This window comes from Salvelinus fontinalis, chromosome 21, assembly GCF_029448725.1.
Source record: "Salvelinus fontinalis isolate EN_2023a chromosome 21, ASM2944872v1, whole genome shotgun sequence".
Taxonomy (NCBI): domain Eukaryota; kingdom Metazoa; phylum Chordata; class Actinopteri; order Salmoniformes; family Salmonidae; genus Salvelinus; species Salvelinus fontinalis.
This window is the reverse complement of record NC_074685.1, coordinates 20,731,712-20,759,151: the sequence shown is the minus strand read 5'-3', so window position 1 is coordinate 20,759,151 and position 27,440 is coordinate 20,731,712. Positions and strand designations below refer to the sequence as shown.

The 27,440-nt window shown below is 42.7% G+C and overlaps 3 protein-coding genes and 1 pseudogene across 3 annotated transcripts; 1 reads left to right on the top strand and 3 right to left on the bottom strand.

The window, feature by feature from the left end:
• Nucleotides 1-206: 206 nt before the first annotated feature.
• On the bottom strand, nucleotides 207-6,499 carry LOC129819187 (complement component C6-like; annotated as a pseudogene).
• A 3,690-nt stretch (nucleotides 6,500-10,189) lies between these two features.
• Nucleotides 10,190-13,244, bottom strand: LOC129818407 (regulator of G-protein signaling 7-binding protein B-like). Its single transcript, XM_055874254.1, has 6 exons — nucleotides 12,658-13,244; nucleotides 11,986-12,158; nucleotides 11,113-11,243; nucleotides 10,817-10,961; nucleotides 10,525-10,595; nucleotides 10,190-10,424 (listed from the first exon to the last, which is right to left on the bottom strand). Exons 1-6 carry the CDS (start codon nucleotides 12,805-12,807, stop codon nucleotides 10,333-10,335), a joined length of 762 nt encoding a protein of 253 aa, XP_055730229.1. The 5' UTR covers nucleotides 12,808-13,244; the 3' UTR covers nucleotides 10,190-10,332.
• Nucleotides 13,245-13,277: 33 nt separating this feature from the next.
• Nucleotides 13,278-24,823, bottom strand: rnf180b (ring finger protein 180b). The gene is made up of 7 exons (XM_055874251.1): nucleotides 24,478-24,823; nucleotides 23,641-23,746; nucleotides 22,152-22,250; nucleotides 21,186-22,034; nucleotides 17,691-17,904; nucleotides 17,419-17,544; nucleotides 13,278-17,131 (listed from the first exon to the last, which is right to left on the bottom strand). Exons 2-7 carry the CDS (start codon nucleotides 23,719-23,721, stop codon nucleotides 16,938-16,940), a joined length of 1,563 nt encoding a protein of 520 aa, XP_055730226.1. The 5' UTR covers nucleotides 23,722-23,746; nucleotides 24,478-24,823; the 3' UTR covers nucleotides 13,278-16,937.
• A 172-nt stretch (nucleotides 24,824-24,995) lies between these two features.
• htr1ab (5-hydroxytryptamine (serotonin) receptor 1A b) lies at nucleotides 24,996-26,854 on the top strand. Its single transcript, XM_055874252.1, has one exon. It carries the CDS (start codon nucleotides 25,279-25,281, stop codon nucleotides 26,521-26,523), a length of 1,245 nt encoding a protein of 414 aa, XP_055730227.1. The 5' UTR covers nucleotides 24,996-25,278; the 3' UTR covers nucleotides 26,524-26,854.
• The last annotated feature ends 586 nt before the right edge of the window (nucleotides 26,855-27,440 follow it).

The following is a 27,440-nucleotide window of genomic DNA, read 5'->3' as shown; positions in this document are numbered from 1 at the left end:
TGCATTAAGTTACATTTTTTAACAACAAGTTAACAACAATCTAAATTTTAGCAAATTAAGTTGAACCAAGCTGCAACTGAAACGGGACAAAACGTGCTCCTTATGAACGTTACTCTTTACAGTTAAATGTAGTGTGTGCTCTATGGTATTATGGACAAGGAGAGAGTGATAGAATATGGGAAGAGGATGGGTACAGCAGAACCTGATTATGTGGACTCTTCACACAGGCCTTCATTGAGAATCTCAAACACCATCTTTCTACACTTAATGGCAGCCATGGAGCACAGGGTCATACTCTGGGTCTTCAGCAGCTTCACACAGAACATGTGTTCTCCCTCAGGACAGTCCTGGGGAACTTCACACAGAACATGTGTTCTCCCTCAGGACAGTCCTGGGGAACTTCACACAGAACATGTGTTCTCCCTCAGGACAGTCCTGGGGAACTTCACACAGAACGTGTTCTCCCTCAGGACAGTCCTGGGGAACTTCACACAGAACATGTGTTCTCCCTCAGGACAGTCCTGGGGAACTTCACACAGACATTGTTTGGACTCTGAGTGCACAAAGACAAGGGTAATAGCAACATGTATATGAAATTATTTTGCTATGTTGAAATTCTATCAACAAATTAATCTTTGACAAATAATTAATTGTATTGCATCTTGAAAAATATATGGCAAATAAAAATCCGAAATGGATGATGTTGGAAGATAGATGGGAAAGGTTGAGTGGAGCTGAAGGGTGGGACTAATAACAAGATAAACAATGTAGGGCATACGGGATCTGTGAAATGTGTATAGGTGCGGAGCTATTGTGAAATAGCACAGTTACAAGTGGAAATCAAACTGGATGGACAACAGAAATAGAGGAAGGACTAAGAACAAACAAGAGAGAACTATTATAAAGTAGACTGTGTCTGTAAAATGTGTATAAGATGTATAAATTGAAGGTAAAAACAGAAATGTTTATCAGTTTACTCCAATTGGGGGATCGGTGGTAGGGTTTGCGGGGAATAATAATAAAGGTATACTCTTTAAAAAAAGTATGTATGTCTATGTAGGTATGTGTATGTATATATGTGTATATGTATGCATACGAGAATGGATATATATATTTACCCCAAAAAATATGGGGGATTGGAAATGATGCAGACAATTACATTGGAAGCAACATTCTTTCCGCAATATTAAGCTGATCCACCCCCCAAAAAAAAAGAAAAAAAAAAGAGAAAAAAAATAAAAATTAAAAGAATTGTATTGCATCTTAACTAGTTAAAACTATTTTCAGATAAAGTTATTTCAGCTGAACGTGGTCAAGTGCTATCTGACTCAGAGGGAATGTGTGGCCAGTCAGAGTTACCGGTGCAGCTCTTACACTCGTAACAGATGTCAGAGTTGCAGGGCTCCTGGACTGAGCTCTTGGCAGACATCGTGGCACTGAACTTGGCCCAGGCTGACCACATCCTTGTCACATGGACCCACATTCATGGAGAAGAGCTGGTCACCATGGCAACAACCCGGGTGGAAACCACAATAGGACATCATCATACTACTGCCAACTTCAACATTGAAGATGCAGAACTTGTTTTTGTATTCGCTGTAATACACACAACACACACAAAGGTGGAGCACACACAGACATGGAAACCATAGATCAATCCAAGTAGAGCTAACATTAAAAGGCACTTAACAACCCATTAATATTACATTATTCATGACTTAATGAAGATTGATAAATGAAAGTGCTCACATACAAGTCTCACGCCACGCAAATACATTTGGAACTATCATGCCTCTCCTCCCCCACATTGAGTGTTAGAAACAAACAACTTATCTGGACAGACACACAGACAGGACAAAAATCCAATTACGTCATTATGTAATTGAATCCTATTGTCAATCATGTGATCTTCACTTAATTGTCGATAAACTATATGACTTAAAAAGGACACCAACATCCTCTAATGTTTCTTCAAAGCCCATTTGAGACAGTCTCCACCTATTTTGCAGTGCAGGTCATCGGGATGTGAAGGCTCCCAGGTTAGACTCTTACCTGGGACATCGGGTCTGCACTGACTCGACTGCACTGTCAGTGCAGTCCAGTCCCACAGAGTGGCCCACTTTGCACTACTTTAAAATAATTGAGTTAAGAAAGCCTCTATACAAACATGGTTTCTTTTTTGCTTTCTTGAGTACGGCAGCTCCAAAATGCAGGTGTTTCAGCCTAGTTCATTGCTTTTTTGTGGTGGTGGGGCAGCCAGTGGAAAATACGGAGCGTAGGGGTTGATAATGTTCTCTAGTTGCGCCGTGATTGGCTCAGTGTTCTGTCACTCATGGGGACTCTACGTCACTGCCAATTCTAAGTGTAGAGCTCGAAAATTCAAGCCCCTTGGGTGCTGCCATAGAGTTACATTAGAAGTGCCCATCCAAGAAGGCTCAACAGATAGATTGGCCACAGATAAAATTAAGTCAAATCACGTTATATCTACAGTATCTTTAATTGGATTGATCATGTCAACATCATACTTTCAAAATATTAGCTAGCAGTCATCATAAATCAAGTCAACAATGTACTGGCAAATCCTTTTTAATCTTTGTCATATGAAGAGAAATAATGAAGAGAAATTACAGATAAAACGTATCGGTGCTCATCGGCCATTGGACATAAGCATTACACAACAAGTTGGAAATCTCAAATTCAACAATGAGTGGTTTGGAAGGAATCAGTGGCTAACTGCAAGCATTGCAAAGCAATCACTAGCCTGCTATTCAGTGGAGTGGCTGTGATGTCCCAATTCTTGTTTTAAGGTTCTCTTTTACTATTTTAAAATGATAAACATTCAAGGTTGGTCATGCTGTAAATCCAGCATGATTTCTGCCGCAACTAAAACAACTGTTAACTCAGAACTAGGAAGTCTGACTTCAGTGAGTTCAAGACAACTCAGGAAAGAAGAACAGTATTATTGCTTCTTTAATCAGGACAACAGTTTTCAGCTGTGCTAACATAATTGCAAAAGGGCTTTCTAATGATTAATTAGCCTTTTAAAATGATAAACTTGGATTAGCTAACACAACGTGACATTGGAACACAGGAGTGATGGTTGCTGATAATGGGCCTCTGTACGCCTATGTAGATATTCCATAAAAAATCTGTAGTTTCCAGCTACAATAGTCATTTACAACATTAACAATGTCTGCATTGTATTTCTGATCAATTTGATGTTATTTTAATGGACAAAAAAATTGCTTTTCTTTCAAAAACACAGACACTTCTAAGCGACCCCAAACTTTTGAACGGTAGTGTAGGTTTCGCGGAAAGAGATCAGGATGCCTTGAGAGGATTAGGCGATGAGAGACTAATCTGCCCTTGCCTTCCGTTCTGCTAGCTACCGTTCAATCGCTGGAAAATAAATGGGATGAACTGAAAGCACAGATATCCTACCAATGGGACAATAAAAACTGTAATATCTACTGTTTCACCGAGTCGTGGCTGAACAACAACATTAAACACATACAGCTGGGGGGTTATACACTCTATCGGCAGGACAGAACAGCAGCCTCTGGTAAGATGGGCGGGGGCCTATGCATTTTGGAAAAAATAGCTGGTGCGCAATATATAAGGAAGTCTTAGGGTTTTGTTCGTCTGAGGTAGAGTATCTCATGATAAGCTGTAGACCACACTATCTACCTAACGAGTTTTCGTCTGTATATTTGTGGCTGTATACATATCACCACAGACTGAAGCTGGCACTAAAACCGCACTGAATGAGCTGTATTCTGTCATAAGCAAACAGGAAAAAGCTAATCCAGAGGCGGAGCTCATAGTGGCCGGGGACTTTAATGCAGGGAAACTTAAACCAGTTTACCTAATTTCTATCAGCATATTAAATGTGCAACCAGAGGGAAAAAACTCTAAACCACCTTTACTCTTCCTCGCCCACCATTTAGCAAATCTGACCATAACTCCATCCTCCTGATTCCTGCTTAAGGCAAAAATTACTCTTTTTGTAGATCAGGTCTGTACATTTACTCCACTGAAGCTTACTGTACAAGAGGACACCCAGATATTTGTATTCCTCTACAATCTCTATGTTCTGACCTCTGATAGATGTTGCAGATGTAGGTGTTGTACGCTTCCTGAAGTCTATGCACATGTCTTTGGTCTTGTTGGTATTGAGGACCAAGTGTGATTCGTCCCACCACTTTACAAAGTCATTTAGGACCGGGCCATATTGTTCCTCATCATCATGCAACAGGCTGATCAAGACAGTGTCATCAGTGAACTTAATGAGGTGTCTGTCAGGATGTAAACTGGTACAACTATTAGTGTACAAGATGTACAGGAGTGTGGACTAAACACATCCCTGAGGAGAGCCTGTGTTGGTGGTGCGTATGTCCGACATGTGGGGACCTACTTTGACCCATTGTGACCGCTGGCTCAGGATGTCCAACAGCCACAAAACCAGCCCCCCATCTAAGGAGAAGTCCCGAATGAGTCTCTGTGCCAGAATGTAAGGCTGGATTGTGTTGAAGGCAGAAGGAAAGTCAACAAACAAAACCTTGACATCGGATTTGGCACCCTCTAGATGTCTATAGACCATGTTGAGGAGAATAAGAATGGCGTCATCAACTCCTTTGCTGGGCTGATAGGCAAACTGAAATGGGTGGAGGAGCTTCTGGGTGGCGCTGAGAGCATGACTTTCACAATTTTCTCAAAGCATTTAATTTACTAAGGATTATTGAGTTTTTTTGGGGGGTGCGTCAGGGGAGATGGATTCCAGTTTCTGTGACAGATTATAAATAATCTCTGATTTTGCTATTAGCTTTTGGTTGAATGTACCCAATGGTAACAAACAATTGGGGGAACTCACGGGGCAGATAGTAGGGTCGCGGTGACACAGAAAGCAGTTCAATGTCAGGGATACAGTTTATTTCTTACCGGGATTTACACCACTGGTCTCTGACAAGCAGGCAGAGACCAGTGGTTTCTCTGTGATGGTCAGATCACGGTCCGCTCTGACCAGAGTGAAGCCAGCCGGCTCCACTTCCCTGTCCGGGACTCTGTCATCCAGCCAAGTCTCAGTAAACTCCAGCAAACAAGCCTCCCGGTATCCGTGTTGGAAGCACAGATTCGCTGACAGCTCATCCGCTTTCCCACTCAGTTACTGGGCATTGATCAGCAAGGTGGTGGGTAAGGGAAGTTTGTTCTTTAATGTCTTAAGTCTTTGTCTGAAGTCTTTGACCCCGCATTTTCCAAGTTTGCATTTGGGTTTGTAATCCACTCGCAGACAATCAGGGATTAGATGGGGCATTGGGATATCCAGCACGTTTGTTTGAGTTGCATTGTAGTAGGAACTCACCTGTATTGGATTCCGCTGCCAGCAGCGTTTTCATAATTTAGTCCATTTGTAGCGGGTATGTACACGATCAACAAGATCAGTCCAACATCCCACCACTGTAAATCCATCGTTGACAAATGGCAGATAGCTTACAAAGTGTACAAATTAAAAACGTAAAAGAATGCCACACCAAATGTCACACACATTGGGGGATGCAACAGAGCCGCGCCCCTTGTAGAAGCACCTTTGGCAGGTAAACGTAAGTCATACATAAGTCATACATACACAAACAATGAAATAAGTGAATTAATTGTTTTCATATTTCATTATATTCCATGGAGCGAGTTCTGGCCTCATACTCCAATACAGCAGGGTTGTCTATGAGGGATTTGGCCCAGTTCCCATAAGTGGTGCAGTCAGGTGCAGACCCTTTTCTCTCCCAGGCCAGGGCTGCCGCCTCTCCGGTCCTGCCTCCGCACACAGTGAAGAAAGACTTTTCGAACTGCACAAACGAGCCTTACCAACAACAGTAAATGGTGAAATGCCAATTCTCATCACAACCTTTGAGAGCGATACACAATGCAACCTAACAAGTAAAAAGTCAAGATGACTAGAGCAATGTTCAATTTGTGTGTACCGGTAATAAAAAACATGTTTTTGAGTCATCGTACTGTCAGAGCATCTTACAACATTTGAACTTTGCGAGTATATTATGATGTTCATGCTCGACTCAGACCTGAGGCATCCTTTGATATGCTCTTCTGTTAAACCTATGAAAATCAAACAGACAAATAGACAATTCATGAATTTGTTACAAAACAAGGAAAACTGGTCTGGCACCGGGTGTCATGCCTCCTTTTGACCACTAGGTTGTGCTCTTGTACCTTTGTTTTTGAGCTCCAGTCAGCTGTATAAAGTTATCTGGGATTTCCACCTGTGGAAGCAGAACCACAGCTAGACCTACGCCCAGACTGATCCCAGACCAGTTAAACATGGGGAAATATCCTGAGATGAGATCCCTATGTAGTAGTATTGTACCTTGATCTCAAAGCTCTCTACATTGGCTGGGACGCGGTAGTTAAGCCTGTATCTGATGCCTCTACTCTTGTTCAGGTTGCAGGTGTCACCCATGAACTTGTCATCTAGAACCGCACCCCTCATGTCCTCTGCCACAGAGTTGAACCTGAAACAGGACAGTAACACAAGCCAGCAGCATTGACCCTGAAGTTACTTTACTTTTCTTCAAATCACAGGACACGTTGAGTGTTTGAAGAAATATCAAGAAATTCCATGACTGATACATGAAGCAGTCCTTATCTGTTTTTATGCCACTGACTACGGCGAAACATCTACTGTGACATTGACCACTGCTCCAGACAATGTCTTATGCTGACATTTGACCTTTAATCTACCCACTTCCTATGAGGTCAGCTCAGGGACCACTCTCTTCTCAACATGACACAAAATGTTGAATTCATCACAGTTCTTCTCATCTGAGTTGTCCCCACAGTCATTCTGTTTATTGCATGTTAGTTTGGATCTGATACTGCGAACGTGGGACAAGGGGAAATATACACTACCGTTCAAAAGTTTGGGGTCACTTCGAGAATTTCCTTGTTTTTGAAAGAATAGCACATTTTTTGTCAATTAAAATAACATCACATTGATCAGAAATGCAATGCAGACGTTGTTAATGTTGTAAATGACTATGGTAGCTGTAAACAACAGATTTTGAATGGAATATCTACATAGGCGTACAGAGGCCCATTATCAGCAACCATCACTCCTGTGTTCCAATGTCACGTTGTGTTAACTAATCCAAGTTTATCGTTTTAAAAGACCAATTGATCTTTAGAAAACTCTTTTGCAGTTATGTTAGCACAGCTTAAAACTGTTTTTCTGATTAAAGAAGCAATAAAACTGGCCTTGTTTAGACTAGTTGTGTATCTGGAGCATCAGCATCTGTGGGTTCGATTACAGGCTCAAAATGGCCAGAAAATACTTTCTTCTGAAACTCGTCAGTCTAGTCTTGTTCTGAGAAATGAAGGCTATTCCATGCGAGAAATTGCCAAGAAACTGAATATCTCGTACAGCGCTGTGTACCACTCCCTTCACAGAACAGAGCAAACTGGCTCTAACCAGAATAGAAAGAGGAGTGGAAGGCCCCGGTGCACAACTGAGCAAGAGGACAAGTACATTAGAGTGTCTAGTTTAAGAAACAGACACCTCACAAGTTCTCAACTGGCAGCATCATTAAATAGTAACCGCAAAACTCCGGGATGAGCAGACACACAATATTTTTTTAATTGCAGGCCCCTGAACCATAATCTTGATCTCATCTTAGTACTTCTTGAATATATAAAATTCTTTATAATTGCTTTGTGCTTTTTAATGCAGATCTTTTATCACTCCGGGATGCTGGCCTTCTAGGAAGAGTTCCTTTGTCCAGTGTCTGTGTTCTTTTGCCCATCATAATCTTTTCTTTTTATTGGCCAGTCTGAAATATGGCTTTTTCTTTGCAACTACCTGGAAGTCCAGCATCCCGGAGTCGCATCTTCACTGTTGACGTTTAGACTGGTGTTTTGCTGGTACTATTTAATGAAGCTGCCAGTTGAGGACTTGTGAGGCGTCTGTTTTTCAACCTAGACACTCTAATGTACTTACTACAGACCAGTATCCCTTCTTTCTTTTCTCTCCAAAACTCTTGAACGTGCCGTCCTTGGCCAGCTCTCCTGCTATCTCTCTCAGAATGACCTTCTTGATCCAAATCAGTCAGGTTTCAAGACTAGTCATTCAACTGAGACTGCTCTTCTCTGTATCACGGAGGCGCTCAACACTGCTAAAGCTAACTCTCTCTCCTCTGCTCTCATCCTTCTAGACCTATCGGCTGCCTTCGATACTGTGAACCATCAGATCCTCCTCTCCACCCTCTCTGAGTTGGGCATCTCCGGCGCGGCCCACGCTTGGATTGCGTCCTACCTGACAGGTCGCTCCTACCAGGTGGCGTGGCGAGAATCTGTCTCCTCACCACGCGCTCTCACCACTGGTGTCCCCCAGGGCTCTGTTCTAGGCCCTCTCCTATTCTCGCTATACACCAAGTCACTTGGCTCTGTCATAACCTCACATGGTCTCTCCTATCATTGCTATGCAGACGACACACAATTAATCTTCTCCTTTCTCCCTTCTGATGACCAGGTGGCGAATCGCATCTTTGCATGTCTGGCAGACATATCAGTGTGGATGACGGATCACCACCTCAAGCTGAACCTCGGCAAGACGGAGCTGCTCTTCCTCCCGGGGAAGGACTGCCCGTTCCATGATCTCGCCATCACGGTTGACAACTCCATTGTGTCCTCCTCCCAGAGCGCTAAGAACCTTGGCGTGATCCTGGACAACACCCTGTCGTTCTCAACTAACATCAAGGCGGTGGCCCGTTCCTGTAGGTTCATGCTCTACAACATCCGCAGAGTACGACCCTGCCTCACACAGGAAGCGGCGCAGGTCCTAATCCAGGCACTTGTCATCTCCCGTCTGGATTACTGCAACTCGCTGTTGGCTGGGCTCCCTGCCTGTGCCATTAAACCCCTACAACTCATCCAGAACGCCGCAGCCCGTCTGGTGTTCAACTTTCCTAAGTTCTCTCACGTCACCCCGCTCCTCCGCTCTCTCCACTGGCTTCCAGTTGAAGCTCGCATTCGCTACAAGACCATGGTGCTTGCCTACGGAGCTGTGAGGGGAACGGCACCTCAGTACCTTCAGGCTCTGATCAGGCCCTACACCCAAACAAGGGCACTGCGTTCATCCACCTCTGGCCTGCTCGCCTCCCTACCACTGAGGAAGTACAGTTCCCGCTCAGCCCAGTCAAAACTGTTCGCTGCTCTGGCACCCCAATGGTGGAACAAACTCCCTCACAACGCCAGGACAGCGGAGTCAATCACCACCTTCCGGAGACACCTGAAACCCCACCTCTTTAAGGAATACCTAGGATAGGATAAAGCAATCCTTCTGACACCCCCCCTTAAAAGATTTAGATGCACTATTGTAAAGTGGCTGTTCCACTGGATGTCATAAGGTGAATGCACCAATTTGTAAGTCGCTCTGGATAAGAGCGTCTGCTAAATGACTTAAATGTAAAAATGTAATGTACAAAGAATAGGTTAATTTGTCTCCTTCATTTGAAGTATACTTTAAGCGGACATCATGTGTGGGCTCTGAAACCAACAAGAAACAACAGATCAGAGCCTCTCTATAAACCAGACAAAAAAATGATTATTTAAATACAAAAAGTTTATTCACATTATAAAATGGCCTATACATACTGTCAGCCGTAGAACAATCTATAGCACAACATCTATACACTACACATCTACCACAGTACAAATAGCAATATTCATGCTGTACACTTCCGGCCAAGACATCAAAATAAATCAATGCAAACGATTTAGACATCCAATCTTTAGATAATCTATAGTTACATTATTCAAAGAAAGTTTCATACAAAACATTTACCACCATTTATATACTGTATTTACATTAAATGAGAAATGTTTTTGATATGGAGCATTGCAAAGCCCTTGTGATGGAAAAAGTAAGTTGGAGACAGATTTCCTTTTCATGGAAGACTGCAAAAGAAGCATTGCACAGTGAAGAAATATAATGACATTCTGAGGAAGATGTCTGAAGGCAAAGATTAGGCAAAGCTGTCTACCAACATACTGCATCTCTCATGGCATCAGTTTGGCACATCTGTTTGTGCTCGTCTATAGACCTAAGGGTCCTCCTTTTCTACAAAGAGAGACAGCTTGAATAATATAATAGCAAAATATGCATGTTTGTAACATTATATTTGAATAGCTTTTTTCTACATATAATCATATTACAAAATAAAGACAGACTGATCAGAAAGTTCCTTCCCCAAATGGCAGTAATAACATGTAAGGTGTTGTGTAGGGTTGGTGTGCTGCCCTTGCTGCTGCCTGCAGGACCCGACTGACTCAGCCAGACACCAGGCAGCAGAACCCAGAGAAGCGCCTCTTCCTCTGCCTGACTAGTGGGTATTGAGTGAGATTCAGCAGACTGCTGTCATCTAGACAACACAGACAGAGGAGCCTGAGTACAGTGCAGTGCCTTCCATCTCGTGTATCTTTCATGATTTAACACACTCTTACAGTACAAATGCTACTTACCTTGGTTTTTTAGTGGTAAAGGCATGGTCTCCCTAAGTTTGCTGAGTAGGTTTCTCATCTCTCGCATGTCCCTGAGGAGACAGGGTGAATCATGGGTAAATCTATTTACCACCTCTACATGGTCACAGAGGAAGCCTACACACAAACTGAAACATGGACGTCTATTATAACTTGTAATGTCCAATCTGTTGATAATTCTATTAATGTATGGCTTAAACAGTACTATGTGGCCTGGGCTTTCTGTTGACCACGAGAGACCATGAGTGTGTAAGCATATTGCATTACACTATACCTCTCTATGTTTTCAATATCGGTGCACACCAGCCAGGACTCATGTTGGTAGTCCACAGGTGAGGAGGAGCGCTCCTCCAGGATGGGTACATCAGAACTCTCATCCATCTTGAAGTCCAGCCTGGGCTCCGGGTACGAATCCTTTCCTGGGATATGATCAACATATAATACTGGGTAACCTGTGATGCCATGTATTTCATATTGTAGCTACTTATTTCATTGTGTAGACATACTACTCTCTATCTTGACATTTATCTGAACTATCCTGCCCTCTGCTGGTTGAGATTGGTATTTCACCTTTCCTGTGGAGCTGCAGTACCCCCAATAGACACATGGACTTGAGCATCTCCGTGATGAACATCTCCAGGCAGCACTGCAACTGGATGAAGAGCCGGCAGATCTCTGGGTGGATCTCCCCATCCTCTGGCCTACAACACATACACATACAGTAGGAGAATGGACAGTTTCAAATCTTATCACTGGCTCCTATTCTAGCCCTTCGTGAATCCCCCTGGCTCTAAAGCAGGGGTGGGGGGCAACTTTGGTGGGGACCACAAAAAATCTGAACTCATCATGGGGGGCCACAGTGGCTTAAGGGTCTACATATCCACATCCATACCCACACATGCACATAAGGGCCTAAGTAACATTTTTGTTGATCCATGGGCCTACATAAGGGGGGCCGCAGGCGCTAATTGCCCATCCTTGCTCTAAAGGGACTGGAGGTGTGAGGGGTCTTTAATGGCTAAGCAAAGAGCAGATCATTTATGAGTAGATTACACTTAGCAACAAGGACAGCTCCAGCGGCAATTGAAGACATCAACATATCACGTCCAGTAACTGTATCATAGATTCCAAGCAGCCCACGGTACAGGCTTGGGGTACATTTTATTTGAATTCCAGTCAATTCAGGAAGTAGTCTACACTGAAATTCCAAATCAATTATCTTTAATGGGTTTTAGTAAAACGTGGAATTGGAATTTGGTTTACTTTCTGAATTGAAATGGAATTGAACCCAACCCTGCTACTGTATTTAATTATCCTGTCGAATAGCAGGGCTTGGATTGACACACTAGCACCGTGGACAGCCCCAGTGACGATTGAAGATGTCAACAGATCACATTCATTAAATTGTAGCCTATCCGTATATCGTAGACGCAGATTCCTTACCCAGACCCAGATATCACGGTGAGGTTCTGATGAGCAGCTTGAGCCATAGCGCATCCTTTGGTCCTGGTACGGTGCAGCACGGCCCGTAAAGAGGGACAATCGGCAGAAATCTCCCCAATAGAGATGACCTGTTCTCGGTACAGCGCCACTAGAGTGTTGAATTCTTGGACAGTCTGAGAAGCAACATGTACAAATATCCCCTTTCAGCAAGTCAATGCATAGCTCCATAGGATTTCAAGGGCCCAATATAGGCCTAAAGTTTAATAACACTATTGCACTATAAAGACACACGCACACACATATATATATACATAGATATATACACACAACTACTAATTGTGGCACATTGGTGTAATATTGTAGTAGCTATACTTGTGTCATGCCCTTCTGAGTGCAACATACATTATTTAGTCTATCGCACCTTAAAGCGTTAAGAAACCATTCAAGGACATTCTTAAATGAATTTCTCTATGGCTCCTGGACTCCCATCTACGACTTAGTTGGCAGATAAATGGTAAGAAAATGTCTCTGGTTAATTATATTTAGTATATCTAGCGTTGCGCATTTTAATTTGTTGTGGGTAAAATATATATAGGATAGTGTCTGCTCTTATACTAGTACGGCAGAAATGACTCCATTGCTTTTACCAATGCACGATAGATCATATCTCACCATCCTACAGTCGCCTACGGCCCGCTGGGCTTTCCGCGCGCTCTCGGTGCTCTCCCGGCGCTCGGGGTCCCTCTGCGGTGGTTTGCCGAGCTGGAAAATGTTCGCTGCGGATCTGGGGCGGTTAATGCGCCCGTTCGGTGCAGAACACATGCATACAGTCACTGATAAAATCCCACGGACAGCCTATCTATAATATTCGTATGTTCAGCTTGCAGGACGACAGCAAGTAGTGTATGGCTTGCAGCTTCTTCTCTGCATCTCTCTCCTCAGCGGCGAAGCGAGTCACCTTCACCCAAGCAGAAGGCCAACTGCGGCTGAACGGTCTTCTGTCGTGCCTTCACATGAGAAGCGAATTCACCGGGAGCTGGGCCAACCATTTGTCACTGCTCCGGCATCCCGTTAACTGTTGAGGCGTCGACGACTCCAAAGCAAGCGGGTCTGTCGCAGGAAAGTATTGAGAATAAACGCAAATATCTCCAAATATTATTCGTATCTGGCATGGGCAACAGCACATTCAAAGACCAGCAGGAATATGAATGCTCAAAGTAAATCTCATCAATTTACGCACATCGCAGCCTCCCCGACCGATGTGAGATACAGAAGAATACAGACATACAGGCTACTACTGTTGGCTGCAAGCAACCCCATGTATTATTGTCACCACAATTGCAAACCAATGAAAACTGTACATTTGACACATAACTTACCAGAGATTTGGCAATTTGTTCTGTAAAATGTATATAAGATGTCTATCATTGGTAATACACTGAATGACACACTGGTAAGACAAAATATTACAATGAGTCCCTGTAACACAAAATTGCAACAGCACTAAAATACACTATATATACAAAAGTATGTGGACACCCTTTCAAATAAGCGGATTCGGCTATTTCACACACACCTGTTGCTGACAGGTGTATAAAATCTCCATAGACAAACATCGGCAGCAGAATGGCCTTACTGAAGAGCTCAGGGTTTTTCAATGTAGCGCCTCATAGAGATGCCACCTTTCCAACAAGTCAGTTTGCCAAATTTCTGCCCTGCTAGAGCTGCCCCGGTCAAGTGCTGTTGTTGTGAAGTGGAAACATCTAGGAGCAACAAGGGCTCAGCCGTGAAGTGGTAGGCCACAGAAGCTCACAGAACGGGACCACCGAGTGTTGAAGCGTGTAGCGCGTGTAACGGATGTGAAATGGCTAGCTAGTTAGAGGGTACGCGCTAATAGCGTTTCAATCAGTTAAGTCACTTGCGCTGAAACCTAGAAATTGTGTTTCCCCTTGCTCTGCAAGGGCCGCGGCCTTTGTGGAGCGATGGGTAACGATGATTCGTGGGCGACCGTTGTTGATGTGTGCAGAGGGTCCCTGGTTCGCGCGAGGGGACGGTTTAAAGTTATACTGTTACATGCGTAAAAATAATCTGTCCTGGGTTGTAACACTCACTACCGAGTTCCAAACTGCCTCTGGAAGCAACTCCAGCAGAAAAACTGTTCATGAAATGTGTTTCCATGGCTGAGCAGCCGCGCACACAAGCCTAAGATCACCATGCGCAATGCTAATCGTTGGCTGGAGTGGTGTAAAGCTCTCCACCATTGGACTCTGGAGCAGTGGAAACTCGTTCTCCGGAGTGATGAATTACACTTTACTGGCAGTCCCTCTGACAAATCTGGGTTTGGCAGATGCCAGGAGAACGCTACTTGCCCCAATGCATAGTGCTAACTGTAAAGTTTGGTGAAGCAATAATGGTCTGGGGATGGTTTTTATGGTTTGGGCTAGGCAACTTGGTTCCAGTGAAGGGAAATCTTAACACTGTAGCATACAATCATATTCTAGACAATTCTGTGCATCCAACTTAAGTCCCTTTCCTGTTTCAGCACGATAATGCCCCAGTGCACAAAACGAGGCTCATACAGAAATGGTTTGTCAAGATAGGTGTGGAAGAACTTGACTGGCCTGCACAGAGCCCTGACCTCTACCCCATAGAACACCTTTGGGATGAATTGGAACGCCGACTGTGAGCCATGCCTAATCGCCCAACATCAGTGCCCGACCTCAGTAACGCCCTTGACCCAACAGCAATGTTCCAACATCTAGAGGAAAGCCTTCCCAGAAGAGTGGAAGCTGTTATAGCAGCAAGGGGGAAACTCCATATTAATGCCCATGATTTTGGAATGAGATGTTCACCGAGTAGGTATCCACATACTTTAGGTCTTGTAGTGCATATTGAATAAAAAGTTTATAGTTATATGAGATGTACATTGTCAATCAAAAGTTTGGACACACCTACTCATTAAAGGGTTTTCCTTTATTTGTACTATTTTCTACATTGTAGAATACTAGTGAAGACATCAAAACTATGAAATAACACATATGAAATCATGTAGTAACCAAACAAGTGTTAAACTAATCAATATATATTTAAAAGTAGCCACCCTTTGCCTTGATGACAGCTTTGCACACTCTTGGCATTCTCTCAACCAGCTTCACCTGGAATGCTTTCCCAACAGTCTTCCCACATAGGCTGAGCACTTGTTGGCTGCTTTTCCGTCACTCTCCAGTCCAACTCATCTTCATTGGGTTGAGTTTGGGTGATTGTGGAGGCCAGATCATCTGATGCAGCACTCCATCACTCTCCTTCTTTGTCAAATAGCCCTTACATAGCCTGGAGGTGTGTTGGGTCATTGTCCTTTTGAAAAATGTTAGTCCCACTAAGCGCAAACCAGATGGGACGGTGTATCGCTGCAGAATGCTGTGGTAGCCATGCTGGTTAAGTGTGCGTTGAATTCTAAATCAAATCAGACAGTGTCACCAGCAAAGCACCCCTACACCATCACACCTCCTCCTACATGCTTCACGGTGTGAACTACACATGCGGAGGTAATCCGTTCACCTACTCTACGTCTCAAAAAGACACGGCGGTTGGAACCAAAAATCTCACATTTGGACTCATCAGACCAAAGGACACATTTCCACTGGTCTAATGTCCATTGCTCGTGTTTCTTGGCCCATGCAAGTCTCTTCTTCTTATTGGTGTCCTTTAGTAGTGGTTTCTTTGCAGCAAAATCGACCATGAAGGCCTGATTCACGCATTCTCCTCTGAACAGTTGTTGAGATGTGTCTGCTGAACTGTGTGAAGCATTTATTTGGGCTGCAATTTCTGAGGTGCAGTTAACTCTAATGAATTTATCCTCCGCAGCAGAGGTAACTCTGGGTCTTCCTTTCCTGTGCCGGTCCTCATGAGAGCCAGTTTCATCATAGTGCTTGATGGTTTTTGTAACTGTACTTGAAGAAACTTTCAAAGTTCTTGACCTTTTCCATATTGACTGACCTTCATGTCTGAAAGGAATGATGATGGACTGTCGTTTCTCTTTGTTTATTTGAGCTGTTCTTGCCATAATATGGACTTGCTATCTTCTGTATACCACCCCTACCCTGTTACAACACAATTGATTGCCTCAAACACATTGAGAAGGAAAGAAATTCCACAAATTACCTTTTAACAATGCACACCTGTTAATTGAAACACATTCCAGGTGACTACCTCATGAAGCTGGTTGAGAGAATGCCAAGAGGGTACAAAGCTGTCATCAAGACAAAGGGTGGCTACTTTGAAGAATCTCAAATATAAAATATATTTTGATTTGTTTAACACTTTTTTGCTTACTTCATGATTCCACATGTTATTTCCTAGTTGACGTCTTCACTATTATTCTACAATGTAGAAAATAGTAAAAATAAAGAAAAACCCTGGAATGAGTAGGTGTGTCCAAACTTTTGACTGGTACTGTATGTGATTATGCTACCTTCATGTTGATGACCTGAGGGAAGTCCTTGACAGAGCGGGCCCACTGGTCATACATCTGTCAAAATAGGCCTATTATTATAGATATCTGTGCATTCCCTAACCTGATTTTTTTTTTAAACAATAATAATTATTGGTCTTTCGTTTTCACTTCTATTACACTTCTACCCCTCATAAAACAATTTTGGATTTACAGTAAAAACATTTTGGGTAAAACTCTCACAAAATATGAAATAAGCCCATCTACACAACTTCATGTGAGTACTAGTATTTCTATATATATGACCTCCAAAACTGCAACAAAAAAACATCTCACAGTTCCAGTTCCACTCAAGACTGCTCATGATTCCAGTTAACATATGGAGGTGACAGGTGAGTTACCTGGCAGTAAGCACTATTAGGCACAATACTACATCACCCAGAAACCCCAGCTGTACCATTTTTAGAGGTCAGCCATCACTGGCTAAACACACGAACAGCACTCAAGACAAGAAGAAGTATGCTAGAAAGCAAAGAACCAGCAGGGCCAGTATCCAGTTGACAGAGTGGATGTAGATGATGACCAGGTCAATATCGAAGAACCAGCCGCGCATGTCGGCCAGGTCCAAGGCATCCAGGGCGAAGCCTGCTGGGGCAAAGTGCCACCACCTCCCTGGAGCCACCTGCCCCTGGTACCCTGGGATACAAACAGGAAAACTGGGGTCAGAGAGGGAGGCAGACACAGTCCCTAGAGTACACATTTACAATAATGCGTTTTTGTTTAGTACTGCTCAAGCTTGGCATGCTAGTTAACTAAAAGAGACATTCACTTTGTGAGAAATTCATTAGTTACATGAGAATTATAACATGTTTGTTGCATAAGAGCTTACAAGACCGCACAAAAATAAGACAAACTGAGTTACAGATGATCAGATATCTACTGCAAGCAACACACAATATATCCACATCCACAATATACCTTACCCCAAAAGATGCGGAAACGTTTTCGGCAGTTGGGAAGAGGCAATTTAGCACAGTTGGCTTTTTGAAAGTTGTGTTTCCGTGAGTGGTAGACCTTCGGGAAAAAATTCTTAGCTGTCTGGTTGAGCTCTGAAACCAAAAGGCAATTTAAACAAATTTAGTTACAACTCTCAAAGGGCTTCTTACTATTTACAGCTATGGAGAAAACAGCTATTTGTTATCAATAACGGAACCATTGGGAGGAGTATGCACAATAAATTGATGCCGTAGCTCACCTTTCTGGAAGAGTGTGTGTGAGATGAGGGTGCGGCAGAGGGGACAGGGGGTGTTGGCCGGCCGGTTCTTGGCCAGCGTGCGGAGGCAGGGCTCACAGAAGATGTGGCCACAGGGGTGACAGCTATAGGGACTGAAGTAGACATCCAGGCACACAGCGCAGGTGTAGCCCTCTCTGTCCACCTCCTCACTGTCTGTTAGCAGCCCTGTCACACTCTATATACAATAAGATCAAATAATAGTGAGGCAATATGGAAAATAATATCCAACAGTAACACAGTAGCACTACTAATCTCTTGTGGACAGACACGTAACATAAATGGTATCATAGCGTCTGTCAACAGACTGTGGGATGCAACGACTAGCGAGGAACTTTGATTCTGGCACTTTGATTTGTCATCACTGATCATTTGGACAAATCACGATTACGCAGGTGCTTGCATCTTCTGAATTTTGGAAAGGGAGGGGACATTTGGCCCGTTTGTTGCTTTTTACATCTCTTTGTTCACTTTGCACATGATGCTCACATATGATGAGAGCACTCCAATCAGCCCGTCGAGTGTCATTGTGAGAGAATACTGACCGCAAAATAGAGTCTATGGTTTGGGCAGAATGGACGGCTTGTTGACATGCACTAGTCACCCCAATTCAGATACCCATATCACAGAGACCGACTGTAACCATGATGAGTGGTTCGTGGAAGGGCTTGAGTTTACAAGCTATCAACCAAAAACAATGAAACTCATCTTGGCACAAGATTAGCCAACTTTTTTTTTTTTTTTTTGGGGGGTGATCAGCTTAATATTGCGGAAAGAATGTTGCTTCCAATGTAATTGTCTGCATCATTTCCAATCCCCCATATTTTTTGGGGGTAAATATATATATCCATACACGCATGCATACATATATACATATATACATACACATACCTATATAGACATACATACTTTTTTAAAGAATATACCTTTATTATTATTCCCCACAACCCTACCACCGCTCCCCCAATTGGAGTAAACTAATAAACACTTCTGCTTTTACCTTCAATTTATACATCTTATACCTATTTTACATACACAGACTACTTTATAATAGTTCTCTCTTGTTTGTTCTTAGTCCTTCTTCTATTTCTGTTGTCCATCCAATTTTATTTCCACTTGTAACTGTGCTATTTCACAAAAGCTCCACACCTATACACATTTCACAGATCCCGTATGCCCTACATTGTTTATCTTGTTATTAGTCCCACCCTTCAGTTCCACTCAACCCTTCCCATCTATCTTCCAACATCATCCATTTCGGATTTTTATTTGCCATATATTTTTCAACTGTGCTGTGATGCTTCACAAAAGATTTGAACCTTCCTATTCTCATAGCTTCTACAGATTGTAAATTAAAAATAAACATTTTTGCTAAAATAATTATTATATTATTGATTGATTGACTATGGCTTTTCAAATCCCCCAGTATTGCTATCTGTAGCGTTAGTTCTAGGCAAATGTTGCAATTCTTCAGCCATTCCTGGACCTGTGACCAAAAACGAGCTACATGCGGACAATACCAAAATAAATGATCTAATGACTCTGCCTCCTCACAACAGAATCTGCAGAGCTGGGAAGATTGTATACCCCATATATATAACATTCTGTTAGTTGCAAGAATTTTGTACAGTAATTTAAATTGAAAAATTCGAAGTTTTGAATCCGGCGTTGTTTTGCGTATCAATTCATAAACCATGTGCCATGGAATGGGTACATCGAAAATCTCTTCCCAACTATTTTGCAATTTATATGGCACAGCTGTCAGTTTTTTGGTCCTTAAATGAAATTGGTATATGTTTTTATTTATCACACTTTTCTTTAACCATTTATGTTCTTTAATACAGGGCCGACATACAAGTTCCTTACTTTTTTCCCCTTCTACTTGCCTCTTCCATTTTTGTGGTAATGCTGCAATTAATTGGTTGTAATTTTGGGTAGAGCAGACATTTCCATATGTCTGTGTTAGCTGCATGTGTGACATAACTCCACCAGTCCTATTTATGATATCATTCACAAAAATTATACCTTTTTTAAACATTTCTTCGATAAATACAGTTTTTTTATCAATTACTATATTTGAATTTAACCACAATATTTGTTGTACTATTTGTTCCGTCCTTTCAGGTGGATTAAACTGAAATTGCAACCAACTTTCTAAGGCTTGTTTAAAAAATAATGATATTTTGGAGATTATTTCCTTTTCAAACAACCGAAAGTGAGCAGGTGTAATCTGAATAAAGGGAAAAAGGCCCTTCTTGAACATAGGATGAGACATTTGTACCAATTTACTAGAGAACCAGTTTGGATTTAAGTATAACTTTTGTATGACTGATGCCTTTAGTGAGAGGTCTAATGCTTTAATATTTAATAATTTCTGCCCTCCGAATTCATATTCGTTATATAAATAGGCCCTTTTAATTTTATCTGGCTTGCCGTTCCAAATAAAATGGAATATTTTTTGTTCATATAATTTAAAAAGCAGGTCACTAGGTGTAGGCAAAACCATAAGCAAATAGGTAAACTGTGATATGACTAAAGAGTTAATCAGGGTGATTTTTCCACAAATAGACAAGTATTTTCCTTTCCATGGTAGCAAGATCTTATCTATTTTTGCTAACTTTCTATAAAAATTTATTGGAGTGAGATCATTTCTTTCTTTTGAGATTTTTATACCGAGTATGTCCACATCTCCGTCAGACCATTTAATTGGTAAACTACATGGCAATAGATTAGCCAACTTTATCAAACCACATAAATCAACCTCTAATCTGGGTACATCCACAAGAGAATGCCATGGTGTTGTTCTTTTCTATGGTCAGTTAGACTAGAACAAGCGTAGTACCTGTAGTCCACACTCCACAGTACTGTAAGTGTCTCTCAATCATATACACTGTAGGTCCACACTGGCCACTGTCAACCAACAATCTCTCTGCTACTGCTGACAACACAGGGAAATGTAGTCACCCACCTGGCAGGCAACACCCAACTCACTAATCTTCTGTGTTTGTGTTTGCTTAGCTGATGGGCGACGACATTATCAAACGCAAGATATAACTTTCCCCCTTCCAGACACAGTAAAAGTAAGGTGAAGGACTTTGAAATGTGTGTCATACATGTAACTGCTTGTGGTAAACAGTGTCAGACTAACAACCACAGGGACTCCACTGTGGTCTTCTTGTCAGCTCAACAAAATGGTCAAGAATAATCTCACAAAAATGCAATGTAACTAAAATACTGGACAAACTAAACTGTATGAATGTTTGACTTACCATTACATGCATAACTCCATGAGACATTTCTGTTACAGCCAGATGTCTTTCTTACTGACACTTATCTCAATTCAATTCAATGGCTTTATTGGCATGGGAAACATATTTTAACATTGTCAAAGCAAGTGTCTCTTTCTCTCTACCTGTAAATAACCGTCCGATCTCAATTGAGGCCATGACCAATTCTCACCTGTTCCTGGGAGTGGAGCCAGCGCTCTTTCTTCCTCTGTTTCCGCCTCTGGCTCTTCAGCCGGTTCTTCTCTCTCTTGCTGAACCTTTGCATGGCTGGAGAAGCATTGTTGGCTACTAGCTGGGCCTGGAGCTCTGTGGGGGTTCCCCTTCTCTCCTCCTCCACGTCCTCCTCCTGCTCCCCAGGGATGTGTGAGACACCTGGCCCTCTCAGGGAGAGAAGACGAGAACCAGGGGCCTCTCTAGTCAGAGGTGATAAGCAGGTAGGTGACCTAATAATACTAGTTGCAAATAGATGAGGGGTGTAGGACACAACAGGTGAATGGGGCAGCTGCTCTGTCCCAGTCCTCACCTCTCCCTCAGTCACTTCTACAGGGCCAGTCTGGGAGCCAGAGCTACAGGAGGGTTCCAACCTGCCCCTCGCACCAGACTTCATATGAGAAACAATGCTGGGGGAGCTCAATGGAACTGATTGGGTGGCTCTGATGTCAGCCAACTGGAAAAATGCATCTGGGTGTGGTGTGATTGGTCGGCTCTCAGCGGTAAGGCGGGACACAGAAGTACAGCAGAGCTGTGAGCCAACCAGAAAGTCTTCCCCGACCTCTGACCTGTCCTGCTCACTGTGAAAACCCCCCGACACGCCCTTCAGGCAGCCCGGTCCTCCCCTACCTCTCGTCGTCTGCGGTCTGACCACATGAAGGTAGCGTTTATGGTCCTGGTCGACCCGACTCTTGCTAAGGTGCACGGTGGACTCCTGACCACAGGAGCATTTGGTGTTGTTGAGAAAGTTGAAGCCACCCAGGCGAGCACCACAGTTCTCGCAGTTCAGCTTCCCCACTGTCCACTGGGCCTGCAGAAAGAGGACATCAGAACTGATAGGATTGTCTCAAATTTTTATTCAAAAGTTACAAAAGAACACAGTGCAAATCAAACACTAGCACACAGCTGTACAAACACAAACCCTTACCTGGTGAACTGACGTCAGTATCCACTCTGGCAGTGTATCAACGTTCATGTGCCAGACACTGCATGTACCTGCTGCCGTTGTGTCATCATCAGGCACTATCTGTAGGGAGATAAAGTCCCATCTTTACCCAGTACAGACCCGGTCAACTCCTAACCATATGTTATAACACCAGCCTGGCTCTCCCTACTGAAGAAACATTGCTCTTTTCCTTTTATGAACTGAACAGGAGTGAAGGACCTATGGTGAAACTCCGTCTGATGCACGGTTTTGTTTATTTCATATAAGCAGAATAGTGAAATGTATGTGCCGGGGGAAATGTGTAATTGGTTGAATGAGTGCGTCTTAAGTGGTTTAGGTAAAAGCAGCACTGTGCGTTGCGAAAGCTATGTGTTGTTGTCTATAGTGATGTACAGTAGCCTAAGTGTATGAAAGTGTATATACTTATATTAAATGTGTGTAGTTATGTCCTTGAGTTGATATTGTCTATTTATGTTTTGTAGCATTTCATGTTTTGTGTGGACCCCAGGAAGAGTAGCTGCTGTGTTAGCAGTGACTAATGGGGATGCTAATAAAATGCTAAAGACACGTGCTGCTCTATTTTCTCACCTACCACTGAGAGACTTTACATCAGGGGTAGGAAACTAGATTCAGCCATGGGCCGATTTTTGTCAGAGAGGATGGTGAACATAATTAAGATAACTTGTACAGTGCATATTGACAACTAAACCCCAAAAGAGATGGAATTTGAAAATAACAATCCTTTCACACCTTGATTACATTGAGAATCTTGTATTTGTGGGAACACTTGGGAACAGACTTTTAGTTGAATTCCTGGTCGTTTTAGTATTTTTTTATATGTACATTTTTTATTCTAAAAACCTTGGGGGGCAAAATAAAATGTGTTGCTGACCCCTTCTTTACAACCCTGGTTGGGGCAAGGAGAAGGATGGAAGCAACACTGTCACAGTTACATGAATCAGAATGTGAGCTATGGATCCGTCTGGTTCCACCGGGTTAGGTCATGACTTCATGAACTTTAGGAGGGAATGACTGGATTGTTTGGACTGCAGTCACTGACCTTTACTACACTCAACATTACTTGGATGTTTTTGCAGTCTAAGGCAGGGCCCTTCAAGGGCTGTGTGTAACAAATGTCTCAGAGTAGGGGTGCTGATTTAGGATCAGTTTTGCCTTTTAGATTACAATAAATAAGATTACATGGACTGGGGGGAAATTATCCTAGATCAGCATTCCTACTCTGAGGCTTTGTTTAGACAGTCAGCCCAATTCCCTTGATTTCTTCAGATGAGCTCTGAAAAAGATCTGATGTGATTGGTCAAAATACCAATTAGTGGAAAACATGTGCGAACGCAGCATGAGATGGTTGATGGACAGCCTCTGAAATATTGCCTTGGGAGTCAGAGCTAGAATGCTTTCCTATGTGCTTTACATACACTATACTAGCTGGAAAAGTAACCCCGTCACTCACCGGATGCAGGCATGTTGTGTCTACAAAGCCTTTACGACACTTTCTGCAGCGGAGCATAGCCACCGCCCCTGGGATGTCCATGGAGACCGATGTCTGTTGTTCTGATCTGCCACAGAATCAATGAAAAAGTGGGCACAGTAGGCTAAATGCCAACACACAGACAAATAGGTAGGGAGCATGTATTTCCTCTCATGGAGAGGATACCAGAACATGTGATATGCATTCAGCACAGGTGATAAGGCTAATGGGAATTTTTCTGAAGCACTGTTAGAAGATGAACCCAAATAAGGTTGAATTACAATATGATCCATGTGATGATGACTCTTGAGTTTTCAGAAAAACTGCTGGAAAACGGTTAACTGTATGTGTACCTATATTCGTATATAGCCTTCATTTGAACATAACTGACAACATTTCAACTAAGAGTCAAAATTGAGACAGTAGGCCTATCTACTCAACCTTGCTCATGGATGCAGTTACTCTAACCGTGCATGGCCATAGCCCTATACAGTAGCGTCACGCCAAATTCATGATATAACAGCTAATAAACATTTAGGCTTTATTTAGATAGTCTATAATTTACTACGTAAATAAAAAATACAATAAAAAAGGCAACATCCAAATGTCAATGATTGTTATTAATAACGTGAAATACAAAACTAGCCATGCCAGCTGAGCTAAGTCTAGCAAGCAACAATCTAAAAACTAAACTCTTCTCCTCTCGTGAGGCGGTGTGCAGCTAGATCAACATTTCTGTTCATTCTTTTAGACAAATGCAAATGTTTATGACGATGGCTTTTGAAACAATTGCCATACTGAAAAAATAACATATCCTACCTGGGATTTCCAAATTCCTATGCTTTCCCTTCGAAACGATTAATTAACAATTTCATGGAAGAAAAATTCGTCCGAAAGTTAGAGGACAATGACGTCATTGCTTTTTGTTACGGAGCGTCAGATGCACCAAACTTCACAAGTAATCCACTCTGCCAAGTAGGTCTACGCCAGGTGGCAGCATCAGACCTGGTCACAGCGAGGTACGCTGTCCATGGTGCTGATCTGAGAAATAACTTCAATAAATTCCATATCTTTATTTGTTAAGCAAGAACAGCAATGGCAGATTCGTTTGTAATATTTTCGTAATTAGAAAGGACAGGCATAGTCCTATGGTTTCCGTTACAGCTGTGGTTTTCTAGAATAATTTAGGCTATTGCTCATATCTAAACATTGAATAATAAATACGTCATACAAATAAAAACGTTGAAAACTAGTGTGTGTGTGCGCGTGCGCGCGCGCGTGTGTGTGTCTATGCCAATTCAGTGTTATTAGTGCTCTTTCAAATCCTGTTGGTAATGGGATGATAGCACCTGCATCTCAATGCGCGCACTCTCTCAGAGAGTCCAACTGTTGGTGCGGACAGAACATCTCTTTCAATCTCACAGCCAACTGACGTATTTTCCATCACTGGTATAAATGAACCCTCTCGTCAGTCGTCACCAACCGGCACAGAGTGCATACAATGCTGAGCGCGCAGCGCAGAGTCCAGCTGTAGATCACAATGCGCTCTCCAAGGGTGGAGCTCTATTGGGCACGGGAGATGACACAATGTAACTGAGGAGCGCTTCCTTTTTCATCAACATGGAGGAAAGAAACAACTCGACGGCCGCATGGTTTCTATTTGATTCTCAAAACGAAACCTCGACAGCTGATTCCGAGGAGGTGAAACTAAGTTCCCAAATCTTCCCGTCCTTTCTCCTGGCTGCGCTCATTCTCTGTGCCATATTTGGTAACGCGTGTGTGGTTGCAGCTATCGCCCTGGAGAGAAATCTTCAGAATGTAGGGAACTATCTGATCGGGTCTCTGGCCGTGACTGACTTGATGGTATCGGTTCTGGTGTTGCCAATGGCGGCCCTTTACCAAGTCTTAAACAGGTGGGCTCTCGGACAGGTACCATGTGATATTTTTATCTCTTTAGATGTGTTATGTTGTACATCATCCATTCTGCACCTGTGCGCCATCGCCTTGGACAGGTACTGGGCCATTACCGAACCCATAGAGTATATGAAGAAGAGGACGCCCAGAAGAGCGGCGGTTCTGATCAGTGTCACTTGGTTTGTCGGGTTCTCCATCTCTGTTCCACCCATGTTGATCATGCGTTCCCAGCCGAGTAGTAAGGCGGAGGACATAGCAAACCCCGAGCAGTGCATGATAAGTCGAGACCCATGGTACACAATCTACTCAACATTCGGCGCGTTCTACATTCCGTTGATACTCATGTTGGTCTTATATGGACGGATATTCAAAGCCGCCAGGTTTAGAATCAGGAGAACAGTGCGTAAAACAGATAAAAAGAAAGTGTCTGATTCTTGCTTGGGACTGTCCCCTACTCTTTTTCACAAGAGGACCAACGGCGACCCGAGTAAAAGCTGGAAGAGGAGCGTGAAGCCCAAACCGACCCTGTGCGTAAACGGCGCGGTCAAGCACGCGGAGGACGGTGAGTCGCTGGAGATCATCGAGGTTCACAGCAACTCGAAAAACAACCTGCCACTCCCCAACACCCCCAACTCCGAACCGCTCTTTGAGAGCAGACACGATAAGAACATGGAGGCAAAGAGAAAGATGGCCATGGCCAGAGAACGCAAAACGGTAAAGACCCTGGGTATCATTATGGGCACTTTTATATTTTGCTGGTTGCCTTTCTTTATCGTTGCCCTGGTAATGCCCTTTTGCCAGTCGTGCCAAATGCCAAAGTGGCTCGAGGACGTCATTAACTGGCTCGGGTACTCCAACTCCCTACTGAATCCCATAATTTACGCATACTTCAACAAGGACTTCCAAAGTGCTTTTAAGAAAATAATAAAATGTCACTACTTCAAAACATAAGCATACATCATCCTTGTATGGTCTAAAACGTTTGACTGCGGACTTCCGACTGAAGTGTGCAGAAGACAAAGCTTACAACCATTCCAGTGCCATTACTCAGTGAAATATACATTTATTGAGAGGTGGGAGAGTTGATAGGAATGTTGTTTCATAAAAATAATTGTATTATTATTACTGTTATACGTGTTGTTATATTATTAATCATTTGTATTATTATACCAGGAGTTTTATGAAACTTTATAAACAAGATTGCTGGATGTTAGAGCGGACCACTCATGCCCATGTCAAACATGCTTCGTAGTGTTCAATAAACAATGTCCTATTTCAGAAACTTCTGTACTACTGTGTTGATATGTGTGCATAATTGAAGATTCACATTATCTCTTGGGCATTTGCCATAGCATTTTATGAAGAAATAGTCTTTGTGTTGAGACAAATCTAAATCTAACAGTAAGAGAAAGTATTATGGAAGAATAAGCATCATTTGTTCTTCCATAATGGCGTTTTGGATTATACCCAAATCAGCCCCCAGCAAAGAAGACATTATTTTACAACAGACTGGTGGATGAGTTACTCACAGAAATCACCTGTTATATTCCCAAATTACTTACACACACAAAGATGTTCTAATGTTCAAAATTGTACATGGTCAGATATGAAAATAAGGAAACATTTGAAAGAGTAATGTTGAAAGCCACCACTGAACTGTGCTTTTAGTCTATCCTAGATACAATAATTTCAGGAATTTCAAATTGTATTTTGCAATTGAGGCATGTCACTAAGTCATTTAAAAAAAAAGGAATTAAAAACAAGTCACAACAAGTCAAAGCTGATAACCCGACAATAACAACCTTTAAAAACCAACAGCCTAGTAAGCCTGCAACACTCCCCTACTATACTGTGTGCGTGTGTTTGCA

Excerpts from the sequence above, each read along its gene's own strand:
- LOC129818407 (XM_055874254.1), bottom strand. The coding sequence starts at position 12,807 with ATGTGTTCTGCACCGAACGGGCGCATTAACCGCCCCAGATCCGCAGCG. Across the intron at positions 11,244-11,985 it reads ACCGTGATATCTGGGTCTGG|GCCAGAGGATGGGGAGATCC; the intron begins GTAAGGAATCTG and ends TATGTGTTGTAG. Across the intron at positions 10,425-10,524 it reads TTTACCACTAAAAAACCAAG|ATGACAGCAGTCTGCTGAAT; the intron begins GTAAGTAGCATT and ends TGTGTTGTCTAG.
- rnf180b (XM_055874251.1), bottom strand. The coding sequence starts at position 23,721 with ATGGACATCCCAGGGGCGGTGGCTATGCTCCGCTGCAGAAAGTGTCGT. Across the intron at positions 22,251-23,640 it reads ACACAACATGCCTGCATCCG|ATAGTGCCTGATGATGACAC; the intron begins GTGAGTGACGGG and ends ATCTCCCTACAG. Across the intron at positions 17,545-17,690 it reads ACACACACTCTTCCAGAAAG|AGCTCAACCAGACAGCTAAG; the intron begins GTGAGCTACGGC and ends TTTTGGTTTCAG.
- htr1ab (XM_055874252.1), top strand. The coding sequence starts at position 25,279 with ATGGAGGAAAGAAACAACTCGACGGCCGCATGGTTTCTATTTGATTCT.